The 26,987-nt window shown below is 41.5% G+C and overlaps 1 protein-coding gene across 1 annotated transcript in view; it reads right to left on the bottom strand.

Moving 5' to 3' along the window:
- Positions 1 to 7,888: 7,888 nt before the first annotated feature.
- The window catches only part of LOC148025768 (syntaxin-52-like), a 52,397-nt gene continuing 33,298 nt past the window's right edge, over positions 7,889 to 26,987 (bottom strand). The window contains exons 2-6 of the mRNA XM_087693002.1: positions 10,724 to 10,825; positions 9,287 to 9,393; positions 8,843 to 8,943; positions 8,726 to 8,770; positions 7,889 to 8,639 (exon numbers count right to left, since the gene is read on the bottom strand). Coding sequence (XP_087549128.1) covers positions 8,508 to 8,639; positions 8,726 to 8,770; positions 8,843 to 8,943; positions 9,287 to 9,393; positions 10,724 to 10,825 — 487 coding nt within the window. The 3' untranslated portion in view covers positions 7,889 to 8,507. The remainder of the gene's footprint in view (positions 8,640 to 8,725; positions 8,771 to 8,842; positions 8,944 to 9,286; positions 9,394 to 10,723; positions 10,826 to 26,987) is intronic.

Here is a 26,987-nt window from a genome sequence, read left to right as displayed (position 1 = left end):
ACCGTCGATATTAGCGTCGTAAATTTACTACATGCATTACTATTGGTGTTACAATATGCATTGCAAACTGTCACTACTAGCATAGGTATTTGTGTCACTTTTTGCGACGCAATACCGACGCAAATACTGACATCGATAGCGGCGATTCCATGGAGACGCTAATATCAACATATTTAGCGATGACAGGGAAAAAAAATTTGATGAATAATTTCATCCCTTTGAACGTCGGTATAAGGCCTATATCTTATAGTGCGAGAAAAGAGTCATGTGAATGGATTGTGATTGCACCTGGTTAGAGCACATATGAACGATTGGTTATGAATGAGCGGGTCTTGCCCAACCAAATACCACACTAATATTCAAAATGGAATCACCATCGGAGCTACGAACTCTAGGAGAGACTCCCTCTTCTAGCAAAAATGGAGAGTTTGATTTCAAGTCAAAGGTAAGCTCGGACAGTGATCCTGATATACCGCGACCACCTAAGACCAAATGCACCAAGGGAGACCTAGTAGTACACCCAAGGCACCGAAGGTTGAAGGAGGAAAGAAGGAAATATCCTAGGAATTTGCAAAAGCTGAGGAACAAAGTGTTGAGATATTTGCAATCACACCTACTTCAGTCTCTTTAGATGGAGCAGTAAGGGCTCAGGACAAGAATCCCATAAGCATAGTAGGAGGATGTGCTGCCTAGAATTTCCTATAAAGCATTGTACTTGCTTGTCACTTTTATATATGATGAATGCAATATCATGATGCTTTTCCATTTCAGTTAGTGTCTTGTTCATTGTTAGTCTTGTACACAAGATTGTGTTTATGAGTCCAAGCTTCCATCTTGGAGCCTAATTCACTTGTGTCTTGGAACCTAATTCACTTGTGTAATAGGTCAAGTCTGTCTATGTCATCATGATCTTAATCTTCATCTTCCATCCACCATAGCATCTGCCATGCTCTAGATCCCGCGTCTTTTAACATGGTATCAGAGCCCAATCAGGCATGGCACTACGTCTCCAACTCTCTTTTACTGTCATGTAGCTTGACTTGAGCTCATGGCTTGAGCTCAATCCCCCAGCTTAGGATCTTATCTCCCACTTTCTCACTGCCTTGCTTGGCAGCCATAGCCACCCTGATTTAAGCTCTTAGATCTCTTCAACTAGAAAAGATCTTAACGTGCTTCCTTCTGGAGATCTCTACTCTTGCTCCTGGAGCTCCCCTCTGTCATCTCAAAGCTCAGCATTAGGCCAACTATAGCTCAGCATTGTCAACTCTGTCAACTTCTGTTCTATGTAACCTCCATAGCCAGACAGAACCTGTTGTACTTGGAGCTTCTTGATCTCCTTCTACAAGCCACATCTTAAGTCGATTTCTTCTAGGGACATCTCCCCTAGGTCAGGGTGCTCTGCTCATCACCTAAGAAGTTGACATTAGCATATATATGGCTTGGCATTCACATAAATGGAAGCCCCTGAATCTATGAGCCAAAATTGAGTACACCCTGACAAAGAATCAATGAGCTATGAAGTATCAAGAGAAGAAGCTGCAATTATAAAATCATACAACATTAATCTCTTCAATCTTAACATTGGACTTGCTAGAGATAATGACACGATCATCATCTTTGTCCTATACTTTACCCTTGCTCTTTTCTTTGTGCTTGTCCTTGCGCATCTTATGGCACTGTGGTTGAATATGCCCTACTTTCCCACAGTAATGATAAGTCAATAAGAACTTACAGTCAGGGTACTTACTACAAGATTTTCCACGTGACTAAGAGCGAGACTATTGAGAGTTTCTCCCTCAATGGTCATTACCACCCCTACCATTATTGTCTCTAACTGTCAAAGCATGATTGAGAACTATCAAAGGATCAGTGTGTCACATTGAGGTACATCTTATAGGCATAAGCATCATGAATGAAATGGGTCTCACAGGTAATCGAAGAGACCAACTAAAGGCACAAAACGGACTGAGCAATGTAACAAAAGCTCAGTACATAGCCAACCAAGATGCATACATCACTGACAGCATCATAACATAGATAAGTGATGATCCAAAAGTAATGTTAGGTTAGCCCATTAAGCATCAACAACATACATAAAGCATGATGAGAGCATGTATATGTCACCAAGTCCCATGGTCTCACTGTAAGACCCTCAAGCTCAACTACGTAACCAAATACTCAATGTTATATCCAAGTGTCAAGTAGTGGCTCCCACTAGAACAACAGTCGAATGGTAGATGAGCAAACAAAGCTCAAAACATCATGTAGAAAGCATCCATACATCCAAGATCCAAGTAGCATATATCTGGGAGCATCCGACCCAAGTAACTTGCAAAGCTCTTACTGGAGTGTCAAATAACCATACATAACAGTGAATGACAACCAATGTCAAGATTCAAAGCTCCAATATCAATTCAAAAGCAATGTGAGAGTATGGCAAAGCATGTAACATGAACCATAAGCATCAATATATCAAACCTTGAATAGTCAATTAAGCACTCGGGAGCAATAGACACATATTTCACTGATGAAATGAGATTCAGCCCTAGTTATTACAATAGTAAAAAAATCTCTATAAAACTTAGCAAAAGAGTTCTTAAATCAATTTCGTAGTATTCCAATACATTGGCATAGCATCCCCAGATGATCTGGCATCAGATAGACATCCCTGGAAGCATAAGTGACCTCCAAACAATGAATGAAGTGTTGTCTTGAATTGTATGACAGCAAACTATCACAAACGGTGAATCACTGGCTGATGCCGATAGCTCCAACTAATAGCCAATGCCGAATACAAGTGCCAAGAGGTGTTGCCAATGATCACCAGGGATGCCAAGAGTGCCAAACTTGTGAGAGGCTAGAGGAGCAAGAAAGCAGGCTACCCAAACAGGCACAAATCATGCTAATGTTGTTGTTGCTATTTTTCCTTTGTTACCCATAGTAGGCTCCCGACAATGATGAGTGACCTCTAGTAAGGTCCTAGATCAGGCCTGAAGAGGAGGGAAGAAGCCGAGAAGAAGATAGCTCAATGCATACCTTGAGGTGAAGAATCCACGACTGCCATTGAAATAAAGATGAAGCTTTTCTCCACAAGCTGAAGCAATGCCGAGTTGGGAAAGATGGCTCTGATACCAGTTGAAGGGAGGTGAGCCTTGAAGTGGAAGCACAGAGCGGAAGCAAGAGCTATGGTGAAAGGAGCAAGAGCAAGAGAGAGAGACACACAAGATGTGGGAACTCCGATAGTCACAATGTGTGACCATCCTTACCTTTATTCAAATGTTACTAAAAGAATAAAGAATAAAGTAACAGTGATGGGCACCCGCCCACCGACAATGTACAAGTGTGTAGGTATGAGGATACTATCAATGTAACTAATACAAAGGCAACTAAGCACATGCGCCTTTACCCCCAACAATTTATACGATACAAAGCTTTCATTCTAGTGATTGATATATGCCCCAAATGGCGATGCCATAAAGAAATAGATGGTTGCTCAATGATAGCTACAACATGGTCTTTAATACCAAAAAGATGCAAAGAATACAAAGTACCAAATTTTCGCCCTTTGGCTACAACAAATGATCCCTTGCAAATCTTCCACACATGATCACCAAAGATTACTCAATCATTGCAATCATCAAGCTGTCTTATACTTATCAAACTTTTTGTCAAGTCTAGAACATGTCATATGTTTCAGAAGACAAAAGAAAAAGCATTTGGCAATGATAAATGTATATCCCCAATGCCAACAATGCTACATACATAGTTGTTTTCAAGATGGATGCATCCTCTCTTTTGAGTATTATAAGTAGAGAGTCCCTCTGTATGTGGACTAACATGAAATAATGCTCCAAAATCCATTAGACAATTCTGAGATATGTCATTATCCGTGACAATCAAGAATGCATTATCAAAAGAGAATACAAGACATCACCATCATTGCTACCACATGCATTAATCTTCTCGATCTTTGCCTTACTTTTTTCTTTGCCATCATCCTCATTTGTCTTCTTGCCTTTTTGCTTGTTTTTTCATTTGAAGCTATCCTTTTTAATGTGTTCTTTAGTAGCATTCTACATCCTTTTTGCTATGTGACTTACTTCTTGATTTACCTCTCTTATAAGAGTTTCCTCTAGCATTTGACCTTCCTCTCACCATAAGTGCACTAGAGCTCTTTGACCATATATTGTTCTTTATGTTCACCTTCTCAATGAGTAAGCTACTCTCAACATTAGCAATCCTAAGATTATCTAATGGATGCGGAGTTGCTAGTGGTAGTCCTGAAAGTATCCTAACTCTCAAGCAAGGTTACTAACAAGAATATGGCCTTCACTAAATCATACAAGACAATCTTATGAGATATCAATTGGCTGAAAATAGTATTGAACTTATTGAGGTGACTAAACATCATGCCCCCTCCTCCATGCAAAGATCAATGAGTTTTTCAACTAATAAACTTGTGATACTACACTTTCTTATTTACACAAGTCACAAAGCTTTTCCCATACATCATATGTACATGTTGTGTCTTTTACATTAAAATGCACAGTCTTTGAGAGTGTCAACATAATAGTAAAGTGTGCTAATTCATCCAGTTCCTACCATACATCTACATCCACGTTATCAAGCTTAATCCCACTATATTTGATTAGATTCACATGCTTATTCTAAACCAATATATTGTATATTTACTCTTTCTAATATGAAAACTTTGTATCATTTAATATTAAACTATGCATTCTTTGAACTTGATGAAGAAGCCATGACGACAAAAGTATATCTACACACCAAAAATAGCAAGGTATACCTAACTACAAACTCAAAATCGACTAAGAGACTGCAAATGGAGTACCCCACAAAGCCAAGTAATGGATATCTGAATATCTAACTAAAATGAATCTGATGTAAAAATGATATTTTAGCACTTCCAAATGCATATGAATTTTCTGCAAGCTATCGTAAGTATTATAGCTATCTTCTAAGCATAAGGTAACCCCACACTGAAAACCAAGTATATACAATATATCTTCACAAATTAATTTTAGCCTACATAATCTCTACTAATTGAGGAAAAAACAACGTAGGAAGTTCTCCAAGATGACAAATTCATCAAAATCTTTGTGCAATCCAAAGTCTAGTAATCCTGGAGTCTCCCAATGCAATCTAGTCACTATCGAGACTAATATTTAAACCTTACACAAAGGTCTCTATGATAAAATGGACCCCCTTTAGCTTCTAGATAATTAAAAAACATGGAAACATTGTATAAGCAGCCTGACTAACCAAAATGCATCAACACAAATCATTTTAAACATCAACCATCTCCTCATGCATCTAGATCAATAGTACAATCCATAAACATTGGAATCTTCACAAATTATCAACTCTCTCTCTCTCTCTCTCTCTCTCTCTCTCTCTCTCTCTCTCTCTCTCTCTCTCTCTCTCTCTCTCTCTCTCTCTCTCTCTCTCTCTCTCTCTCTCTCTCTCTCTCTCTCTCTCTCTCTCTCTCTCTCTCTCTCTCTCTCTCTCTCTCTCTCTGTTTCTCTATCCAAGCAGAGTCTAAGCTTAAGCAAGTCCCCCTAATAGATCTAAGCAAACGCCTTGCTTCCAAAAAACAAGCTACACCTATGCTTAGGGAACCCCTATGCTTATATACATCAAAACCATGTACCAAGATCTCTTTCCAAGCATCTAAAGCCAAGATATTTTGCTTTAAAGCTAGCCACAAATCACTGCCAAAACACTGCCAAAGTGGGCCTTTGTAATCTAACCTCAATGGCTCAAGCACTTGCTTGACTCAGATTTAGGTTCCGATTATGAGAATAGTATCTCTATCAATATGCACACAGCAAGCACAATGTCACAAAAGAAACTCACACCATCAACCTTCACAATAAATCTTCACTCTTTGCCCCAAGCACGAGCTTCCATGAACACCAAATGTTACTCTAATACCAATTAAGAGGGAAAAAATAATGAAATGCAAGGTAAAAGCTATGGAGTGCAAGAGGGTTGAGAGAGAAAAACATGAGTTTTGTACAAAATAAATGGTGCCCTTAATTTTTTTTCATACTCACTTATATATGATTTTACAATGTGTACATATACAGGGGTGCCCACCTAACTATTGGCCATTAGCCTTTATCCCAACAAATAGAAAAAAAGCTTTATTAACATCCTTTAACCTAAAAACTACAAATACAATCAAAACAATCAAACCCAAACAAAAGAGATTCTTATATTAAGGGGTTCGTAAAAGTCTCAAATGAATCCTGTATACATGATATATTGTTCACTTGCCTTCCTTTGGATCTCCTCCATCTTGGCAATCTCTTTTGGCTAATACTTTGGCTCATTTGGTGTGAGCTCATGTGCAACCCACAACTCAAGGGCCTCGAGTTTGTTACTTAGTCTCACAAATTTGATAGTACAATCAAGCCTCGAGAAAGTAAGAGTGGCTTGTCTCCCCTTGTTTATGGATCTCCCATGGCTCTAAGACACACAAGAAGCCATACTTCTTAAAAACAACATGGATCTTAGTATTAAGGAATTGAGTTTTGGTGCATTCTTCTTGATGCTCAATAGCTACAGGCTCCAATTCAATTTCTTCATGTGATCTTGTAGAAAGGCCTCCAACTCAAACATATAACTCAATTTACTTCCATAGTCCATGTTCCTTTACGAACTACACCATGGAATTCAATGTCACCAAAGAGGATCTTTATTTCTCCATCTGCTCTTCAAGCACCTTGACTATATTCACCTTAATTATGCTTTGGACTACTACTTTCATGGCCATTTCTAGCACATTCACTTGGAGAATGCCAATACTGCCCATTTGTTCAACTGCCGAAAAAAGGCTTACTTTATCTACCACTTGAACTCGACATTCTTATCAAAGGTGGAGCTTGAGCTAAGCATCACACCTTTTGGATTGCCAATACATGACAATAGTGAGGGCTGCTACAAAGGTCTTCTTTTAGTAAACAAAATGCTAGAAAGGCCTTTTCTATTGTTAATTATGTTAGGGATGCCCCAAAGTACCCACCACCCACATTCAACCTCTTCTATTGCTACAAAGGTCTTCTTTGAGTAACCAAGATACTAGAAAGACCTTTTCTACTATAAATCATGTTAGGGATGCCCCCAAGTATCCACCACCCACGTTCAACCCCCACCCACATTCAACCTCTTCTACAATATTGCATCCATGTGTGTGTGCACGCACACATGCATATGTGCACACATACGCCATATTAGAATCTCAACTCCCAAATACAACTATGAGACCAAAATGGTTATTACAAAAAGAAAGTAGACATATATGTGCGTATTATCTAATGTCTAGCGTAGAGTTGTTATGGAGGGATCTCAATATGTCTATGACAATATCTCCAAAGGTGAGGATCTAAGAACTAAATATGAGAGAGAGAGAGAGAGAGAGAGAGAGAGAGAGAGAGAGAGAGCATGAAATGCAAAGCTTTTCTTTGGAGAGAGGATAGGTAACCTACCCCTCACCTTGGCTCTTTCCAAGCTCTGTATTTCGAATGTCAATTGTCTCTTTCATACTACTAGTGTGTAATCTTCCTACCATAGATTTATTTCTTGCCCACCAACCAACAAAATCTAGCCCCTCTTGTCTAACATTTGGAGCTATGATGGAACCTTCCTTGAGTCCCTCCTGCGTATTTGGCAAGGCAAAACATCCCACTCTTGTGCAACCACATACGAAGATTATGTTCATTTTCTTAGATTCTAGGGTTAGCACACCTGGGTCACCCAAAATGCCTTCCATCTTCGATTCCTAATTACTCGTTACGGAAAAAAAAAGGATTATTTAATGATTTTCCAATATGTCACCAAATAGAGCAGCCCCAAGCAAAAGTACTTGTTCTATGTTGAAACATAACTTCATGAATCATGAATCTGCAACTACAATTGAACGAGCACGTGAAGAAACTGGCTTTTGACGTTTCAACTGAGTTTACATAAATTTTAGTTTGGCAGGGGATAGATGAATTTCTGCAGTTGGATATGTGTACATAAATTTGTGAATGGTGGACTAAGAATCTGTTAAAGCTGTAGTGAAGTTACCATAGTTCCAATTCTTGAAATGAACCCTGAATGATCATCCTACCTGATTACATACAGCAGATATGATAAAGGGTATCCACAACAAGAAGCTATTTTGCCGAGACTGTACTGAGAGAATCAAAAGTACATTGCCAGAGTTGACTCCATTGTGTAAGAGTTTGGGTCGAAAGTGTTTGGCCTAATTAGTATATCTAGCAAAGACCCTCTCCAAAGCAAGACAGCTCACAAGGCAATTATACAGGACACTCCAAAAACTACAGATGAGACCCAATCTGTACTGACAGGTGCTTTTATTAGGTCAAGAATTCAAAAATCCTAAAACCCTTTCCCTTCTACATACAAGGAGCAACAAGTTGCCAGGAGATTTGTGCTGAAGAGGCAATACTGAACAAATGTGTGGTGGGTACCACCTTTTACAAGTATCTGACTAGGGCAAATATGATCAACACTAGGATCACAATGGCAAGGACCATCAGTATTAGGCACACCAATGAACAGCCACTGCTAGCTTTTTTGCTTAGAAAACCAAGCCGTCGTTGCATTGCCTGCATTAAAACACCAACATTAAAAACAGATGTATCGATCTCAAGATGTAAATAGCTCCAAAACTATTTCTGAACATGCATGATACCTTGAGTCTTGTGTTAGTTGCATCAGTATCCTGATCCAATTCATCCTGCATGCAAACATGATATTAGTAAAATGCTCAGGTTATCTCAACAAAAGAGAGTTCGAATAAGATGGTTACCAGAAGCTTCGTGTGTAGATCCAATTCCTCATTTACAGCCAAGGCAATGTGTTTAGTGCTTGTAACAGTTTCTTCTAGCTTCAGAAGATCCTCATCCTGCTCTGTCATGTACAAAAAGTAGTAAAAGAAGGGTGTGAATATTGAGGTAAAACCTTCAAACAGCAACAGGACAAATGGGCATGATCAATCTGGAAAGACAACTAGAATTGGTTAAAGACCAAAGGATTCACTAAATGAAATACAATGATAGTGATTGGAGAAACCAAGCAGACACTACAAAACAGAATAGACAGTTCACGAGTATGCCAATTGTGCAGCAACATCTTACATGCCTATAGACAAGCAGAACCCTACATTGACCACATTATTCGATAAGCTTTATAATGACATCACCAAAGAAAAAGAGAGACAAACTCTGTTATGTCATAATTCCTTTAAACATACCCCTCATTATCTGTCGCTGAAGCCCAACGATACCAGAATTATCAAGCCCTGTAGTTCGATTATTCTCTTTTGCTTCTACTCCCCCTTCTTGACCAAGAAGAGTGTTCCTGCTATCCAATACCAACTTATTCTAGAGGACCCAAATAAAACATAACAATACTCACTTGCAGTTGCAATGTATTGGGACAAACACAAACATATTAACAAACAGTTGCGTCCATCCCCCCTTCCTTAAAAAACAAAACAGAAACAATTACCACTGGTTGTATAGGGATGCAGATAAAAGGGTGGTTTACATTTCTGCCCTCCCACTGCAACCCTTTTCCTTCTTATGTCTCATATTTCCTTTCCTTCTCCCTTGTTGTACAGGGATGCAGATAATGGGTGGTTTACATTCCTGCCTCCCACTGCAACCCCTTTCCTTCGTATGTCTCATATTTCCTTTCCTTCTCCCTTGCCTCTCTCTTCATTCAGTTCATGTCAACGAGCCTTTAATTATTGTCTGCATAGCACATACATATATCACTCCCCTCAATGAGAGAGTGCCATTCTGATTTATCCTTCCCATCAGAGCAACACCTATCACTGTTGTTTCATATTCTTTTTGCTTATGTAGTTCCATATTTTCATTCATCCAACATCAGAGTAACACCTATCACTGTAGTTTCATATTCTTTTACTTGTGTAGCTCCATATTTTCATTCATCCAGAAAAGTAATAAATTAACAATAACTCTGATTTTCTGAAAAGATTCTCTGTATAACCCTACATTCTTTGCAATTCCAGGATAAGGATTGCATGATAAATCATTCCCATAACCCAAGCTTCAAGATCCCACTTCCTGGGATATGAAATATAAACCCTAAAAAGGTGAGTACCTCTCCAAACTAGGTAATTATGCAACCCTTATAAGACTTTCATATAACCTATTAACTACAAAATCTACCATCTCCCCCCCCCCCCCCCCGCTTGGAATGTGCAGAAAAATGTAAAATTTGGTATGCTTAAAGTAAAACTGAAGCCCTTCACTGCACATAGTATTACAATTTAGTCTTAGTGCCTCGTTCCAGCTGAAAAAAAACATTCTCTTGTTCTAGATATTGCTACTTGATTGATCTATTAGCACAGAACTAGTGACATCTATAATGGCAGGAAACCCTTCTTCCTAAATACTTCTCTCTCTGGCAAATGGTTACACAAATGTTGAAAGTTACCGATGATAGCTGGCCAACTCTAAGACATGTTGTCAGAAAAATTCAACACAATGAACATCCTTTTCAATCTTATGAAAGAAGCAATTGAGATTTGTGTTTTGGATGCTAATTTTTCACCTCTGATTAGACAATAAAAAAATAACAGGACTTCGATCCTTAGACCACTCTTGTAATTCCAAAACATTTCTTGAATGTCAAACTTACAGAAACACATAAGATTGACCTGTTTGCAGCTTGAGACGAATTAAGGCTGGAAGTCATCTGATTCATTTTAGCACGCAGACTCATAACCATATCTTGACGTTTATTAAGATCCTTCTCATTCCTGCAAGCACTTACTGTATTAGAGAGGCTATATTGAATATTTCATCAACAGAGTTAACAAAAATATTGATTACTCAATTGACCATACCAAGCAATGACATCTCAAAAATACTGTCCAATTTAGCCATCTGAAACAAGTACAGTCAAATAGTCTAATATCATCAATAGCAACAAAGACCCTTATTGCTCTTTAAATCAGCAATTGACTAAACCAGAACTTTGAACTTCTGGAATTGCAGCTTGTGAACGGTGATGTTTGTGGACCTATATAGACACAAGCATTTGTAAGGAAATGCTAGGGCAAATAGAGAGAGCACAGAATGTAAAACCACACAATAACAGAACCAAATGAATGACCTAGGGGAGGACGTATAGAAGTGAGAAGAATGTTACAATGAAGCCACCAGCCTCTGCATCTCGAGGACTGGGGCTGGTGGTAAACTGGAGTCAGAGATGCCGGACCAGCTCCAAGAGTGTATCGTATTGAGACAGATCCCAAATGCAGTAGTGGTCAGCCTATATGATGCCTGGATAATGCAACCCAGCTGTGTGGCTGTACAGACAGCCAAAATGCAGCAATGACCAGCTGAATCTGAGATGGCAGCAGTCCTCCCAAGATGAAAATGTAGCAGTGTAGGTCCTCCCACGAACAGAAAACAACATGTCACCTTTGGGCAGCTGAAACAGGATATAGACCAGTAAAATACAGGGATGACTGGCCTTGAATGGTGGCAGCACCAAAGCAGGTCTCGAACAGCAAAGTTTTGCAGCAGCATCAGCACAGACAGCTGTTGCCTCTCTATGGAGCAGAGGTTGGCGAAGTTGAGGGCAGGACGGCACTGATGTTGGCTGACAACAGTTTGTGGGTAGTTGATGGCGATGAAAGCTGAGCAAGATGAGGGTGATGCAAGTTTGATACTGAGGGAAAGTGGGATGAGAAGTGACTAGCCCATGACCTCTTTTTATAGGACTTTTTTGAGCTAGTTTTCCTACCAAACAAAACAGAATTCCTCTCTTTTAAATCCTTTTTTAGGCAGTTTTTAAAATTAAATTAGGCCCAAAAACTGTGATTAATGTAAGTCTTTATTTTTGCTTGCTTAAGACCCCTTCCGGCCCAAAAAGGTGTCAAAGGGAAAAGAAACCATAACTCTACCCTCTAAAACCCAATAGGTCCCAACCCAAAGAGAGGCATCGGACCAAGGGTACCACAAAGGACTTGCCAAGGGCCTACTAGATAGTGACAAGGAATGGCTGGAATGGGGCCCTGAGATGGAGAAATGCCATTTCTAACAAAATCCAGGCAAGAAATGTGTTCCTGTTGAGTGGGACATTCCTTGACCCATCCTTGACAAGTGAACGCTAGGGAACGTGTTCCGAAACACCACATATTAGTTGGGAATGCATATGGAATGCTTGCCTTATCTTCAATCTATAACTCACAACCCTATCTTCTTTCACATTATGTGCACCTTCCCAATGTTCTCTCCTCTCACAGCTCTTCCAGTAGCCTTTTAGGCCTTTCTGCTCAAGAGTTGAGACTAGTAGCCTTGACAGTTCTAACCTTTTTGGCATGTTACTTCAGCTTAGTTCATTGTTCACTATTTATGGCATGTGTTTTGCACTTTACTAACTTGTAATTTAGTTTATGGTAGTCTTTAAAACTACATTTTTACATGTTTTTTAAATCTCATTCCCATCCTCCCGTCCCAATTCCATGGATTTGGCATCTCTGTTGCTGTGCTCCCACCACTGTTTCCTATTCTCATTCCCCATCTCGTGTTTCTATGGCCTACTAACATCGCAAGGGTGGTAGATATATTATTTGAGTGGCCCAAGAGACCTTATGGGTTCTTTTGTTTTCAATGGCTCTCAAGTTCTACAAAGTGAGATAATGAAGCATAACCATCCTCAAGGATAATTGTTGACAAAGAACAGAATGTTGTTGATACTGCAATGCATGAAATGTTGTGCATGTGGATCCAAGTTAACCACTTTGAAAAGGTAAAAGGGGAGATATGCTTAATCGATGCAAGGGTTTTCACTTGGGTGACCACCCAATAAGGTTTTCAATTTTCAAGAGTCCAATTCACAAATTAAATGGAATGCGAGAGCATCACAATTTTGGAACATGTGTGCAATGTGATTCACTTGAGCAATGACCTTGGCCCAAGAGATGTTCTTACAAAATGATCATCCTAATCAAGGGTGCCAATGTAGAGGTATGAACAGGTAGATGAGGGTGAATGCCACATGGAGTGTGGTAGCTGCTCAAGATCTTGGATAAGCTCTGGTCAACGAGGTAAAAGGGAATCATGTTGCACAATGCATGTGTTATCATTGAAAGAAATGTCTATGATCATACATTTCTAGAACCGGTCTATGACTCACATAAAGCGGTAGTTTCTTCAATTAACACCTGGACTTTACATACACACACATAAACAGAGACCTCTCTCCCTCGCTCAACACCAGATTGGCCCCGAAGACCGGTGCCCCTCTCGGTATTTCTTTATCAATTAAAATATAGAAAATTACAAAAATGGTAATGTTCCAAAATACATAATCTGTGAACAGTTGGTTTTCATCTCTTCTAAGTAATAGGAATAGTACAGCATGTCCAAATCAACAGCCCTTACTGTCTAACATATGCAGAATTCACTGTTCTTACTATCCAACACACTGTTCTTACTGTTCAGCATGTGCAAAGTTCATTGTTCTTACTCACCATGAGCAAAGTTCACTGTTCAGCATGTGCAGAGTTCACTGTTCTTATTCAGTATGAACAGAGTTCACTGTTATTATTCAGCATGTGCAGAGTTCACTGTTCAAATTTAGCATGAACAGAGTTCAGTGTTCTTATTCAGCATGAGCAGCGTTCATTGTTCTTATGATTCAGCATGTGCAGTGTTCACTGTTCTGATTCAGCATGAACAGAGTTCACTGTTCTTATTCAGCATGTGTAAAGTTCACTATTCTGATTCAGCATGAACAGAGATCATTGTTCTTACGTTAGCATGTGCAGAGAAAACACAGAATTGTACCTTCAATGGAATCAATCCATCATGCAAAGCATTTCTTCTGAGAATAGAGAGAGAGGTGATCAGAGGGAGCAAGCTCTACCTTCGTGCTTGAGTCAGAGACGTAGAAGTACTCTCTATGGCTGGTTTTCTTGCAGCAATCTACCCTCAGCTCCTCCAAACTTCATTCTCCCATCTGCCCCTTATGCCTATTACGTTTTTTTTAATACTCTCTCTCTCTCTCTCTCTTTTGGGAATTTGTGTCACATGGCATACATGTAACAATTTTTCCGTCTAAACCTTCCGGTCTAAAATTCTCCATGATTGGTGCAAAATTTGACCTCGGCACAGACCAAAGAATTAATCCTCGTGTAAAAATGAAGACAATGACGCGAACAGATTCTAGGGTCCAAAAATATTAACTCCCTAAATTTTAGGAATGGTGACCCCTGCATTCCTCAAGTTATTTTGTGCAACTTTTATCATTGCGACCACATCAAAAGTGTAATGTGGCTCAGTTACAGTGACTTTTATTCCGTGAGCATTCTCACTTGTGCATCTTCTCTCTTGGCCAGGCTCATTGTCCTGCACCATCTCCAGTGGCTAAGCACACAATCCCAAACCACTGGCATTCTATTCTTCAGTGCCCATTCAATATGGAACTGGTCCTAAGGCTCAGAAAAACCATTAGTCCAATTTGTCCCAATGGCTGCCTCTTCTGGCCATGCAAAGATCCCGCTTATTCCAAGAGAACTCTGGGGGTAAAAAAGCAACAGTAACAAAAGAAAAGAAAAATAAAATATTTCTATAAGTAAATAAGAAAAGCAACTGTAAAAAGTATCACCACCTCGTGACATTTTCATCCATTGCAAACACCCAAAATATATACACAATGGAAATGCAAATAGGTAATGCAACAATGGCATGCTTATGCAACAAGGTGCCACTTGGATAATGCCCTCGTAGGAACAATCACATGCTTATGTAGCAAGGTGTCACTTGGATAATGCCCTCGTAGGGAGATTCTTCGCTTACCCATGGCCCTTTTACAATGATAAAATGAATAGAATGCAATGCAAGGGTAGATACAATAGAGAAGGAATGCCAATATCAAAGACAAAGAAAACAAGATGAAACCTAAATGTACTAAGTGGAAAAGCAACCCTCCTATCAAAGCATGGATGTCAATGTTGCAGTAAGAGGAGTTGAAGTCGTCTATGGTATCGAGAACCTGGATGTCACTCTCCGACACTACTGCTTTGCCCTTGGACACTCTGTACACTCTTCATTCATTTAGAGTTTTCATTCACTTCAAAGTCATGTTCTTTCTCTCTCCTTCTGTTTGTGTTTGTTTTGTTTCTGTGTTTGAGTTTTAAGTTTTGCTTTTAGGGTTTGAGTTTTGCACGTCTGTGTCTGCATCATTATACTTCTATCGTGGTCGTACACTTTGTGTCTTCTTAGTGCAAACCCTAGTAGCTACTCCACAGTTTTCTTCACATGGTATCAAAGTTGGTACTCTTGTAAAGAGTATTCTGCAAACATTGTGGAGTGCTAAGTTTTGTGTGAGGCACATGAACGACTCGTAACCAGATCATAATGACTCAATCACCTTCTTCTCTGTACCCCATGATGTCTTATCAAGCTACATCACTAGAGGCCCTGTGGAGGCCTTATGAACTCGTCGAGAAAGACAATGTAACCGGTCTATGACTCACATAAAGCGGTAGTTCCTTCAATTAACACCTAGTCTTTACACACACACACACATAAGTAGAGACCTCACTCCCTCGCTCAACACTAGATTGGCCCCAAAGACCAGCACCCCTCTCGGTATTTCTTTATTAATTAAAAGATGGAAAATTAAAAAAATGATAATGTTCCAAAATACATAACCTGTGAACAATTGGTTTTCATCTCTTCTGAGTAAATCCCAACTACACAAGAACAATATAGCATGTCTAGATCAACATCCCTTTTAGGAAAGCATTTTTTGTGACCAAAACTCAATGATTCCTGTGCAGAATTACAGTTTGGAGATCTCTAAATTCACTGTTCTTACTATCCAGCACACTGTTCTTACTATCCAGCATGTGCAGAATTCATTGTTCTTACTGTTCAGCATGTGACCGAAACTCAAGGATTCGGGTGCAGAATTACAGTCTGCAGATCTCTGAATTCACTGTTCTTACTGTCCAGCACACTGTTCTTACTGTCCAGAGTAGATCTCTGAATTCACTGTTCTTACTGTCCAGCATGTCTTGCATTTTTTGTGACCAATACTCAATTATTCATGTGCAAAAGTTCAGAGAAAACACAGAATTGTATCTTCGATGGAATCAACACATCATGCGAAGCATTTCCTCTGAGAATAGAGAGAGAGTTGATCAGAGGGAGCAAGCTCTACTCCGTACTTGAGTCAAAGACATAGAAGTACTCTCCATGGCTAATTTTCTTGCAGCAATCTGCCCTCAGCTCCTCAAAACTTCATTCTTCCATCTGCCCCTTATGCCTATTACGTTTTTTTTAAATGCTCTATTTCTCTCTTTTGGGAATTTGTGCCACATGGCATACATGTAACAATTTTGCCGTTTAAACTTTTTGGTCTAAAATTCTCCATGATCGGTGCAAAATTTGACCTCGGCATAGACTAGAGAATTAATCCTCATGCAAAAACGAAGATAATGACGCAAACAAATTCTGGGGTCCAAAAATAGTAACTCCCTAAATTTTAGGGAGAGTGACCCCTGCATTCCTCAAGTTGTTCTGAGCAACTTTTATCATTGTGACCACATCAAAAAGTGTAATGTGACTCAGTTACGGTGACTTTAATTCCGTGAGCATTCTTACATGTGCATCTTCTATCTTGGCCAGCCTCATTGTCCTGCACCATCTCCAATGGCTAAGCACACAGTCCCAAACCACTGGCATTCTATTCTTCAGTGCCCATTCAATATGGAACCGGTCCTAAGGCTCAAACAAACCATTAGGCCAATTTGTCCCAATGACTGCCTCTTCTAGCCATGCAAAGATCCCGACTTATTCCAAGAGAACTCTGGGGGTAATAAGCAACAGCAACAAAAGAAAAGAAAAATAAAATATTTATATAAGTAAATAAGAAAACCAACTATAAAAAGTATCACCACCTGGTGACATATCCCCCTCTTGAAAGAAGCAAGCGACCTCAATTGCATGCCACACATGCTAACGGATGACACGGGGCGATAACAAGATTCTCCATGTTATTAGTATCATCGCATGTATCACTTGTTAACAGATGACACGGGGCGATGGTAGGAGTTTCCCCACTACCATTTGTGTCACTGCAAGTTTAAGTCTCACATAGGTGGAGAATTACATCCTGTATCCAACTATGATTACTAGGAGCCTTTTTAATATGCATGTTTCCGGATGCAACATAGGGCGATAGCACGTATGCGCGAACTATTAGTGTCACAACATGCATATTCATTCAATTGAAGTATAACAAATACAACTTCAAAGCACTAAGATTTCATTCAATGATACACATGTTAATGCTAAATGTAAGTCATACATTGTGCATTATTCAATGAGATGCAATATTCAACTGTAGAATAGAGAATGTACATTGCTTCAAAAAACATTCTAAGTCATTGTAGATTCCAGTAAGAAAGCTTCTCGGAATAGTTGCAATAACTAAGGTGAATCTGCCAATTCAGCCTCTTCCATCCATTTGGCATCCATTCGTGAATAGTTTATGAACTTCACCAAAAATCTTCTTATAACTCTACCTTTCACTTTCCTATCCTTATGTGCTAGGATCTGCTCAGGAACTAGAATCTCATCTAATTCCTCTACTTTAGGCTGTTCATCTTGAACCATATCTTTTGGCACTTCATCAATAAAAGGCCTCAATAGGCTCAAATGGAATGCATTACGAATTTTCCAATTCTCTGGCAATTTTAGCCTATATGCTACGTCATTGATCTTCTCTGAGACTTGAAAAGGGCCATAGTAACGCGTACGCAGCTTTGGAAACAAACGTTCCTTGCCCTTCTGTTTTCTCAAACGTGCCTTTTCAAAACGCAATAAGATCCAATCATCCTTTTTGAACAAGAGCTCTCGACAATGACTATCAACAGCTCTTTTCTATTTAGTGTAGGAATCGATTAGACATGAAGATCGAGGCAGATTGTCGTATGCACAATGAGAGACAGAGAGAGAGCGAAAGCAAGCTATATAGAGTGTGAGCACGTTTTTGGTACAATGGCGAGTATACCTTTAGGTTTTTAGATATATGCAAGTACAATGTGCTAAGGGTGTATTCACAACCGTGCACATATAAAAGGCACAATGGCCCTTTATTCCCAACAACCTTCCACCTAAAGGCAATGTGCCTTAAGAGCAGAAAAGAATCAACTAAGTCTAGATATGTACAAAGCTGAAATAAATATATCTATCTAACTCCCATCATCTGTCGGCAATAAGCAAACCGCTCTACTAAAAGACCCTTTGTGAAAAGGTCTACAGGATTATCATATGTATACACTTTGACAAGCTCAATGCCCTTGCTGTCAAGTACATCTCTAATGAAGTGGTACTTCACCTGTATGTGCTTTGTCTTTGCATGAAAGACAGGATTCCGTGCTAGCATGATAGCACTCTGACTATCACAATGAAGAACAAGTAACTCTGTGATGCCAAGCTCTCCCACTAGACATGAAAGCCATAAGGCCTCCTTACATGCCTCAGTGGCAGCCACATACTCTGCCTCTGTAGTAGACAATGCAACACACTTTTGTAGCCTGGAGATTCAAAAGACTGCTCCCCCTGTGAAAGTAAACACATACCCAGAAGTGGACTTCCTACAGTCCGCATAACTAGCATAGTCTGCATCCGTAAAGCCAACAACAGATACCTTCTGCTTTCCAAAGCAGATGCACAACTCCTTTGTGCCTTTGAGGTATCTCATAATACAATTCACTGCATCCCAATGCTTCTTGCCAGGGGTTGCCATGTATCTGCTAACCACTCCCACTGCAAAGTCAATGTCAAGACGTGTAGCAACCATAGCATACATCAAACTGCCAACAGATGAAGCATATGGTATCTTGGCCATTTCAGCCTTCTCATCATCAGATGTAGGGCTCTCCTCTGCACTGAGTTTCACATATGGAGGCAATGGAACCCCAATTGTTTTCCCCCCTCCATATTGAAACGCTGCAAAACTTTGGAGATATACTCCTGCTGAGATAGAGTAAGCCTTTCGATCTATCTTTGAGTATTCGCGTGCCAAGAATGTGATTTGCATCACCAAGATTCTTCATGTTAAAGCTGCCATGAAGACTTTACTTCAATGAATCCAAGGCATGAGTATCCCTGCCAGCAATCAGCATGTCATCTACATACAAAACCAAGATAATCAGGCTGCCATCTACTGCCTTCTTAGTGTACAAGCAGTGATCCACTTGACTTCTATGAAAACCTTGGGACTGCATGAATGTATCAAACTTATAATACCATTCTCTTGGTGCTTGTTTCAGCCCATACAAACTCCTTTTGAGTTTACATACCATTTTTTCCTTCCCTTGTTTAACAAACCCTTCAGGCTGCTGCATATATATGTCTTCATGCAGATCACCATGTAAAAATGCAGTCTTTACATCCATCTGTATGAGCTCCATATCCTCAACTGCTACCAAGCCCAAAATGGTTCTCAATGTAGTCATCTTGACTATAGGAGAGAAAATCTCATCAAAGTCAATTCCATGCTCCTGCTTGTACCCTTTTGCAACCAATCTTGCTTTGTACTTTGGTGAAAAATCAGAAGTAACCTTCATCTTGTAAACCCATTTGCATGGAAGGGTTTTCTACCCTTTAGGCAACTACACCAAATCCCAAGTGTCATTTTTTTCAAGAGATTCTATCTCTGACAGCATGGCTTTATACCATTTCTTGCTGTCCTATCTATCCATTGCTTCCTTGAAGCAAGACGGTTCACCACAGTCTGTCAACATGACATAATCAACCACATTAATTGCACTAGGAACAAACCTGTCAAGTTGTCTAGTAGCCCTAGACGATCTCCTAACCCAATGGTCATTGTTTGCCAATTGTTCCTGCAAATTTCCATTTTCAGCATGCTGTCCTGGCATTTCAGCCTGCAAATCAGCATTAACAACTTGCTGTCCTGGCTGTTCCTGCACATGTAATGGCTCATTTTCATGGGCAATAGCTCGCTAATCATTTCCAGCATCATTTCCTGCATTTACAGGTTCATTTACAGCAAGTATTTGCTACTGTACAGCGGGCACATTTTGCTGTCCAAAAGGTATTTCTTCACGGAATACAACCCTACGGACCTCCTCAGTCTTTTCGAGCTGTTTGTGCATGCGATCTTCCTGGAAAATAACGTCATTGCTACGTACTACTTTCCTTTTCTCGGGATCCCACAATTTATACCCCATTTCACCCTCGTCACCATATCCTAGGAAAATGCATTTACAAGACTTTGGCTCAAGTTTGCTGCATTTTTCTTTACGAATGCGCACAAAAGCCTCGCAGCCAAACACTTTCAGATGAGCATATGAAGGTGGCTTGCCCGACCACGCTTCTTGGGGAACTCCCCCTCCCCCCCAAAAGACCTGTTTGGTGACTGATTAATCAAGTGAACGGCTGTCATAACAGCCTCTGCCCAAAAACCATGGGGTAATGCAGCATGAGACAGCATTGTACGGACCTTATCTTATATAGTCCGACTCATACACTCTGCAACTCCATTTTGGGGCGGATTATGAGGGGCAGTGTGTTAAGAAGAGTGCTAGGGTTTACACTGAGGACAAACAAAGTGTACGACCACAACAGAAACACAAAGACACAGACACAAACAAAGAGAGCAAAACTCAAACCCTAAACCAAAAACTCAAAACTCAAACCCTAAACACAAAACTCAAAACTCAAACACAAACAGAAGAAGGGAGAGAGAGAACACAACTTTGAAGTGAATGAATGCTGTAAATGAATGTAAGAGTGTACAATTTACTCAAGGGCAGAGCAATGTCGAAGTGTGACGTCCACCGAAGACGGATCCCAAGTCTGTGACCACCAATCGGAGTGTAGGAGTGCTGAATAGTGAATGTCAACAGACTGGTCACCAAAACGCAGCAGTCTGGAGGCTGGAAACTGGTAAACGCAGCAGTGTACCACCGATCGGGGGACTGGAAACTATGCGCAGTCTGCTGTAAACACCAGGCTGAAACAGTGTCTGAGAGTGTTAGGGCCTGCAATGCTGAAAACGCAGGCTGGCTGACCCTAGAGATGATGGACAGCAGATTGAACAGCAGTCTGGGACAGTTTGGAGCAGTCGCCACCAGCTAAGAGCTGTCGCCTACAGCAATGGACAAGCTGAAGATGATGTGGCTGCAGTCGATGATGGCTGGACAGCACATGGAGGCGGGCTGCAGGCTGGAAACTGGGCGCCAACAGCAGCAAAGAGTGTGTGGGCTGGTGTAACCTACAAACAAGGATGATAGCTGAATGGGGGCAGCCTGTCTATTTATAGATGTGAAAGAGCACCCCAAAAATTAGGGTTTCCACTAAACTCTCTCAAACCACTCCCCGTTTTAGGGTTTCCACTGAACTCTCTCAAATTGCTCCCCGTTTTAGGGTTTTACTCTAAAAGAGCATTTTTAGTGTGTTTTGGAGTTGTTTAAGAGGCTCTCCCCGTTTTAGGGTTTCCACTGAACTCTCTTGAACCACTCCCTGTTTTAGGGTTTTACTCTAAAAGAGCATTTTTAGTGTGTTTTGGGACTGTTTAAGAGGCTAATCACCAAGTAATATATATTTTAGCTCAACACCCCCTCTCAGGCCCAAAACTGAGCCGAAAGGTTAGGCTAGCCATTGTGATGTTTACTTACCCCAAGGCGTCCCATCTCAAAGCAGCCACGGCATCGAACAAAGGGTGCACGTCAGCTGCCCAGTGGCCTACCAAGACTACAGAGGCGATGGTTATCTTACCAAGGGAATCCAAGTAGTCACCCCAAAGAGGACAGGGCATCAGACAAAGGATGCACGTCAGCTGCCCAGTGACCTACCAAGCCCTACAAAGGCGGATGGAACTACATGGAACTTTTGTTTTTGTTTTTGTTTTTTTTAATAAGTGTGGTAAATTTTATGGGATACGGCCGATTGAGTAATAGTGACCCACAAGACGGGAGTAGGAAGGATACACCCAACACATCACAAAATAGTACAAGCTAACCCATCCACTCAGGGTGTCGATGACAAGGAAAAGTAGGTGATGAGGTATCCATATGATGAAGAAGGATGGTGATGTGATAACAACACCTGCCAGTGGAAACAGCTTAGGATCCGCTCAAGTGGTACTCTACACAATGAGATGCAAAGTATGCTACATGCTGAAGAATGCTCATGCAGCAGGTGCCACTTGGACAATGTCCCTCATAGGAAAATTGTTCACTTACCCAAGCGCCCTAGTACAAAGATGATGAAATCATGCAATGCAAAGGGTAAGGTACAACAGGGGGAGAAGCCGATGTCGAAGACAAAGTGCTGAAGCCTATAGAATACCAAGAAGGGTAGGAACCCCCTCTCAACCTGGATGTAGATCCCGAAGAAGGAAGAGGAGCCTGATGTCGGTCTTTGTGTGGTGCCGAGAACCATAAGGAATGAAGAGGAGAAGGAAGCATCCCAGCTGGAAGAGCTAGGAAGAAGTCACTACCATGATAGCATCAAGAGAGATGTTGCACGATCCGCCTCGGGAGAGGAAGCCTCCATGCTGGTAGAATAGCAAAACTCTAAGGATGATGAAACCATGAAGGAACGGCGCACATCCCAAGTCTCCAGCCCAAGTAGGACTGGGCAAACCTGCATGTTAGCCCTACACTGAAAACAAAACCTGCAAAGGATATCAAAGTCTACAATCACAGAGGTCAGTAGTGAGATGCTTCAAAAACAAAACTAAACTAAAATGAAAAGCTAACTAAAGCAACAAGTACAAAGATGCAAATGTGTGTGTATGTGAGAGTAAATGCAGCGGAAGACTTAAAATGAGAGACAAAAATCCTATGGGCCCGACTCTAAGAGTGCGAAAAACGAATGCTAGACTGACCTAGGATATTCAAAAGGACCTAGAGATATGCTAGTCTAAGAAGGTGGCCACCATCGCGTACGTCCAGTAGCAGGGCTCTGCCAAGGGAACACCTGACGAGGTGGGGAGAAAGGTGATAGATGCATGAAGTGCAACGGAATCGGTACCTGCAGACCAATCAGTCAATCCTTCAAGAGTAGAGAAGGATGGCCGTTGAGGCTGTTTGTGTGCCACATGTCCAGCAGTCGCTGTGGGGGCTGGAGAAGCAGATGGAGCAGCAGCAGAAGGCGTAAGGATGGCCGCTGAGGCTGTTTGTGTGCCACATGTCCAGCAGTCGCTGTGGGGGCTGGAGAAGCAGATGGAGCAACAGCAGAAGGCGTAGCCCCACTCAACTGTGAAGTCGCAATGGTCTGCTGAGGCTTTTTAGGTGGAAGACCTTGGGCCTTGGAGCGACACTCCTTGTCCACATGGCCTGCTCTCTGGCAGCGTGTGCAAAACTGGTTTTTCTTAGGGAGTTGCTGCCAAATAGATCTTGATTCTTTGGTTCCATCGGAGGAAGAGGATTCACCCTTTGATTGGGTTGCCTTCGCATCTAGCGAGTTCTTGCCACTAGTGGTTTTCCCTCCCGAAGAAGAAGCAACCAACCCCCTCTGCTCTGAATAAGGTTGTGATGAGGATTTCTTGTGGACTTGATCATGCAGCCTTGCGTAACGCAAGAACTGGCACTCAAACTCGTAGAAGGTTGGCAATCGAGGTTGGGAGATGATGTGTTGAATGAAATTGAAGTATTTTGCAGGCAACTTATTCAAGAAGAATGTAACCTGATCGTCATCTGACTTTGGAGAGCCAGTAGTGGCGAACTCGGCAAGTAACCGCCTATAGTCAGCCAGCTTGACTTTCAGATCGTCCCCTTCCTTAAGAGAGAACTCTTGAAGCTCAAAGTCGAGATTGATGCGCCGAGTACGATCATGAGCCGCATAGCGGTCGAGAAGGTGACTCCAACGCTCTGACGCAAGCGGGAAGTGCTACAACTGAGAGTGAAACTCAGGAAGAAATCCCCGCATCAACTCAACATTGACTATAGCATTGCGGACTCTCCATTGACGGATGTAGTCAAGGTGAGCTAGTCGAGGGTCCGACATAGGCTCTAGACCAATGACGAGGTCCCAAAGACCCTGAGACTCAAGCACTTGTTGCATGAAATTCGACCAAGTAGTGAAATTTGACCCGTTAAAACGTATCTTATCTGTGAAGGCATTCTTGGCCGTTGCAACAAGAGTGATAGTGCTCGGAGATGGATAGTGTGAAAAAGTGTAGTGGGGATAGGATGGGGGAGTGGAGTACACTTGGGAATGGGCTCCAGAGTGCCCACCAAGCATACGGGTAGTGTGCAAGATGCATCCATAGGTAGGGATGGGCTAATTATGCATGGGCATGGTAGCCACATAAGGAGCCCAAGGAGATGGAATGGGAACACTGGGAGCACAAGATGGGAATCCCTGCGTAGGTGTAACCCAAGGAGAGTGTGAAGACGCACCATAAGCTGAGGATGGAAACCCCTGCGTATAAGTGGTCATGGGAGATGTGAAGCTGGGGATAGTGAGGGGGATGCCCATCACAGTCGACCCAAGAGTTATGGATATGCTCATTTGCTGAAAGGTGAGAGGCACTGTGTTAAAGGATGGCATTCCCCCTAACGAAGTACACCATGGTGCAAAGAGGTAGAGAATGGGGTGGAGAAGGAAAAGGTGCTAGGAGCGGAGATGGAAGATCCAACCCCTAGGGTGTGTGAAGTAGATGTGGACCGTAATCCAAGATTTTGGAAAGATGATGAGAGATGATCAAGGTGTGATATAGAAGAGGGTGGGATGGGAGGAAAGTAAGAAGTGTGCGTGATATGCTCAAATGAAATAGAAGCTGTAGAGATACCTAAATTCCGTCTACTTCGTGAGCCCCCTCCATTGAAGTTCACATACGCAAAACCATCCGGATCCTGTACCTCAAAAGAAGAAACAGGCGAGGGTTTTGATTCATGCAACACAAAAGAATTGTACAAACCTGACATTGGATCTGGCTGAGATGAAGATGAATCGCCAGACGTTCTGAATGCCATATGTCCTCCATGATCGAAGAGGTGGCCAGCCTCACCAACTGGTCCGGATGTGGTAGCAAAACTGGTAGGACGAGTGTAAACATCACCGTACTTGTTGCGATAGTACTCCTCAAAGTCCTCCTCTGTCATGTTAGTGAAATCTAGTGAAGGTGGAGTGTCGTCCTCCTCACCGAGTCCATAATGTCGTCTCAGGGCCTCCAATGACAAAGAAGCTTGATAAGACATCATAGGAACCAGAGAAGAAGGTGTTTGGGACATTGTGATTCGGTTACGAGTCATATTGTGTGCCTTACACAAAGACTAGCCCTCAACAATATCTGCAAGATACTCTTTACAAGAGCACCGGCTCTGATACCATGTTAAGAAGAGTGCTAGGGTTTGCACTGAGGACACACAGAGTGTACGACCACGACAGAAACACAAAGACACAGACATAAACACAGAGGGTAAAACTCAAACCCTAAACGCAAAACTCAAAACTCAAATACAAAAACTCAAACACAAATAGAAGAAGGGAGAGAGAGAACACAACTTTAAAGTGAATGAATGCTGTAAATGAATGTAGGAGTGTACAGTGTGCTCAAGGGCAGAGCAATGTCGCAGTGTGACGTCCACCAAAGACCAATCCCAAGTCTGTGACCACCAGTCAGAGTGTAGAAGTGCTGAATAGTGAATGGCAGCAGGCTGGTCACCAAAACGCAGCAGTGTGGAGGCTGGAAACTAGTGAACACAGCAGTGTACCACTGATTGGGGGCTGGAAACCGTGCACAGTCTGCTGTAAACAGCAAGCTAAAATAGTGTCTAAGAGTATCAGGGCCTGCAATGCTGAAAACGCAGGCTGGCTGACCCTGGAGATGATGGACAGCAGGCTGAACAGCAGTCTGGGACAGTTTGGAGCAGTCGCCAACAGCTAAGAGCTGTCGCCTACAGCAATGGACAGGCTGAAGATGATGTGGCTGCAGTCGATGATGGCTGGACAGCAGATGGAGGCGGGCTGCAAGCTGGAAACTGGGCGCCAACAGCAGCAGAGGGTGTGTGGGCTGGTGTAACCTACAAACAAGGATGATAGCTGAATGGGGGCAGCCTGTCTATTTATAGATGTGGAAGGGCGCCCCAAAAATTAGGGTTTCCACTGAACTCTCTCGAACCGCTCCCCGTTTTAGGGTTTTACTCTAAAATAGCATTTTTAGTGTATTTTGGGGCTGTTTAAGTGGCTCTCCCCGTTTTAGGGTTTCCATTGAACTCTCTCGAACCGCTCCCCGTTTTAGGGTTTTACTCTAAAAGTGCATTTTGTGTGTTTTGGGGCTGTTTAAGAGGCTAATCAGCAAGTAATGCATATTTCAACTCAACACAATGAGCTCCCTCTTTATCCCTTTGCTGTCACAAAATGCCTAAAAGGCCTTGGACACATATTCCCCACCATTGTCAGAGCGAAGACACTTAAGTGTCTTATCTGTCTGATTTTCAGCCAATGCCAAGAATTTTTTAAACTTATCAAGCACTTCATCCTTGCTACAAATAGGGTAAACCCATACTTTCCGTGTAGCATCATCGACAAAGGTGACAAAATATTTCTTTCCCCCTAAAGATAATCCTGGCATTTGACGTACATCTGAATGTACTAACTCTCGAGGAGAAAATTTCAAAAAAATAGATTTTTTATGTGACGTTAGTGCATGTTTGCCATAAATGCAATGATCACAATGCTCAAAATCAGCATAACGAAGACAAGGAAAGTAACCCAAACGAGAAAGCACTTTCATTCCTGTTTGACTCATGTGTCCCAACCGGCCATGCCACACAAAGAAACGCTTGGCTGCTCAGTCACGGCAACAACATGGTCACACACACTAGATACATGAAGTGGATACAAAGTATCACTCTTGCAACCTCTAGCAATAACTCTAGATCCCATCTTCCATTTTCCATCACCAAAGGAGGTATG

This window comes from Lygodium microphyllum, chromosome 14, assembly GCF_053477565.2.
Source record: "Lygodium microphyllum isolate KBCC chromosome 14, Lygodium_microphyllum_v1.1.10, whole genome shotgun sequence".
Classification (NCBI taxonomy): Eukaryota; Viridiplantae; Streptophyta; class Polypodiopsida; order Schizaeales; family Lygodiaceae; genus Lygodium; species Lygodium microphyllum.
Note: the sequence above shows the minus strand (reverse complement) of the source record. Positions and strands in the feature narration are given on the sequence as shown.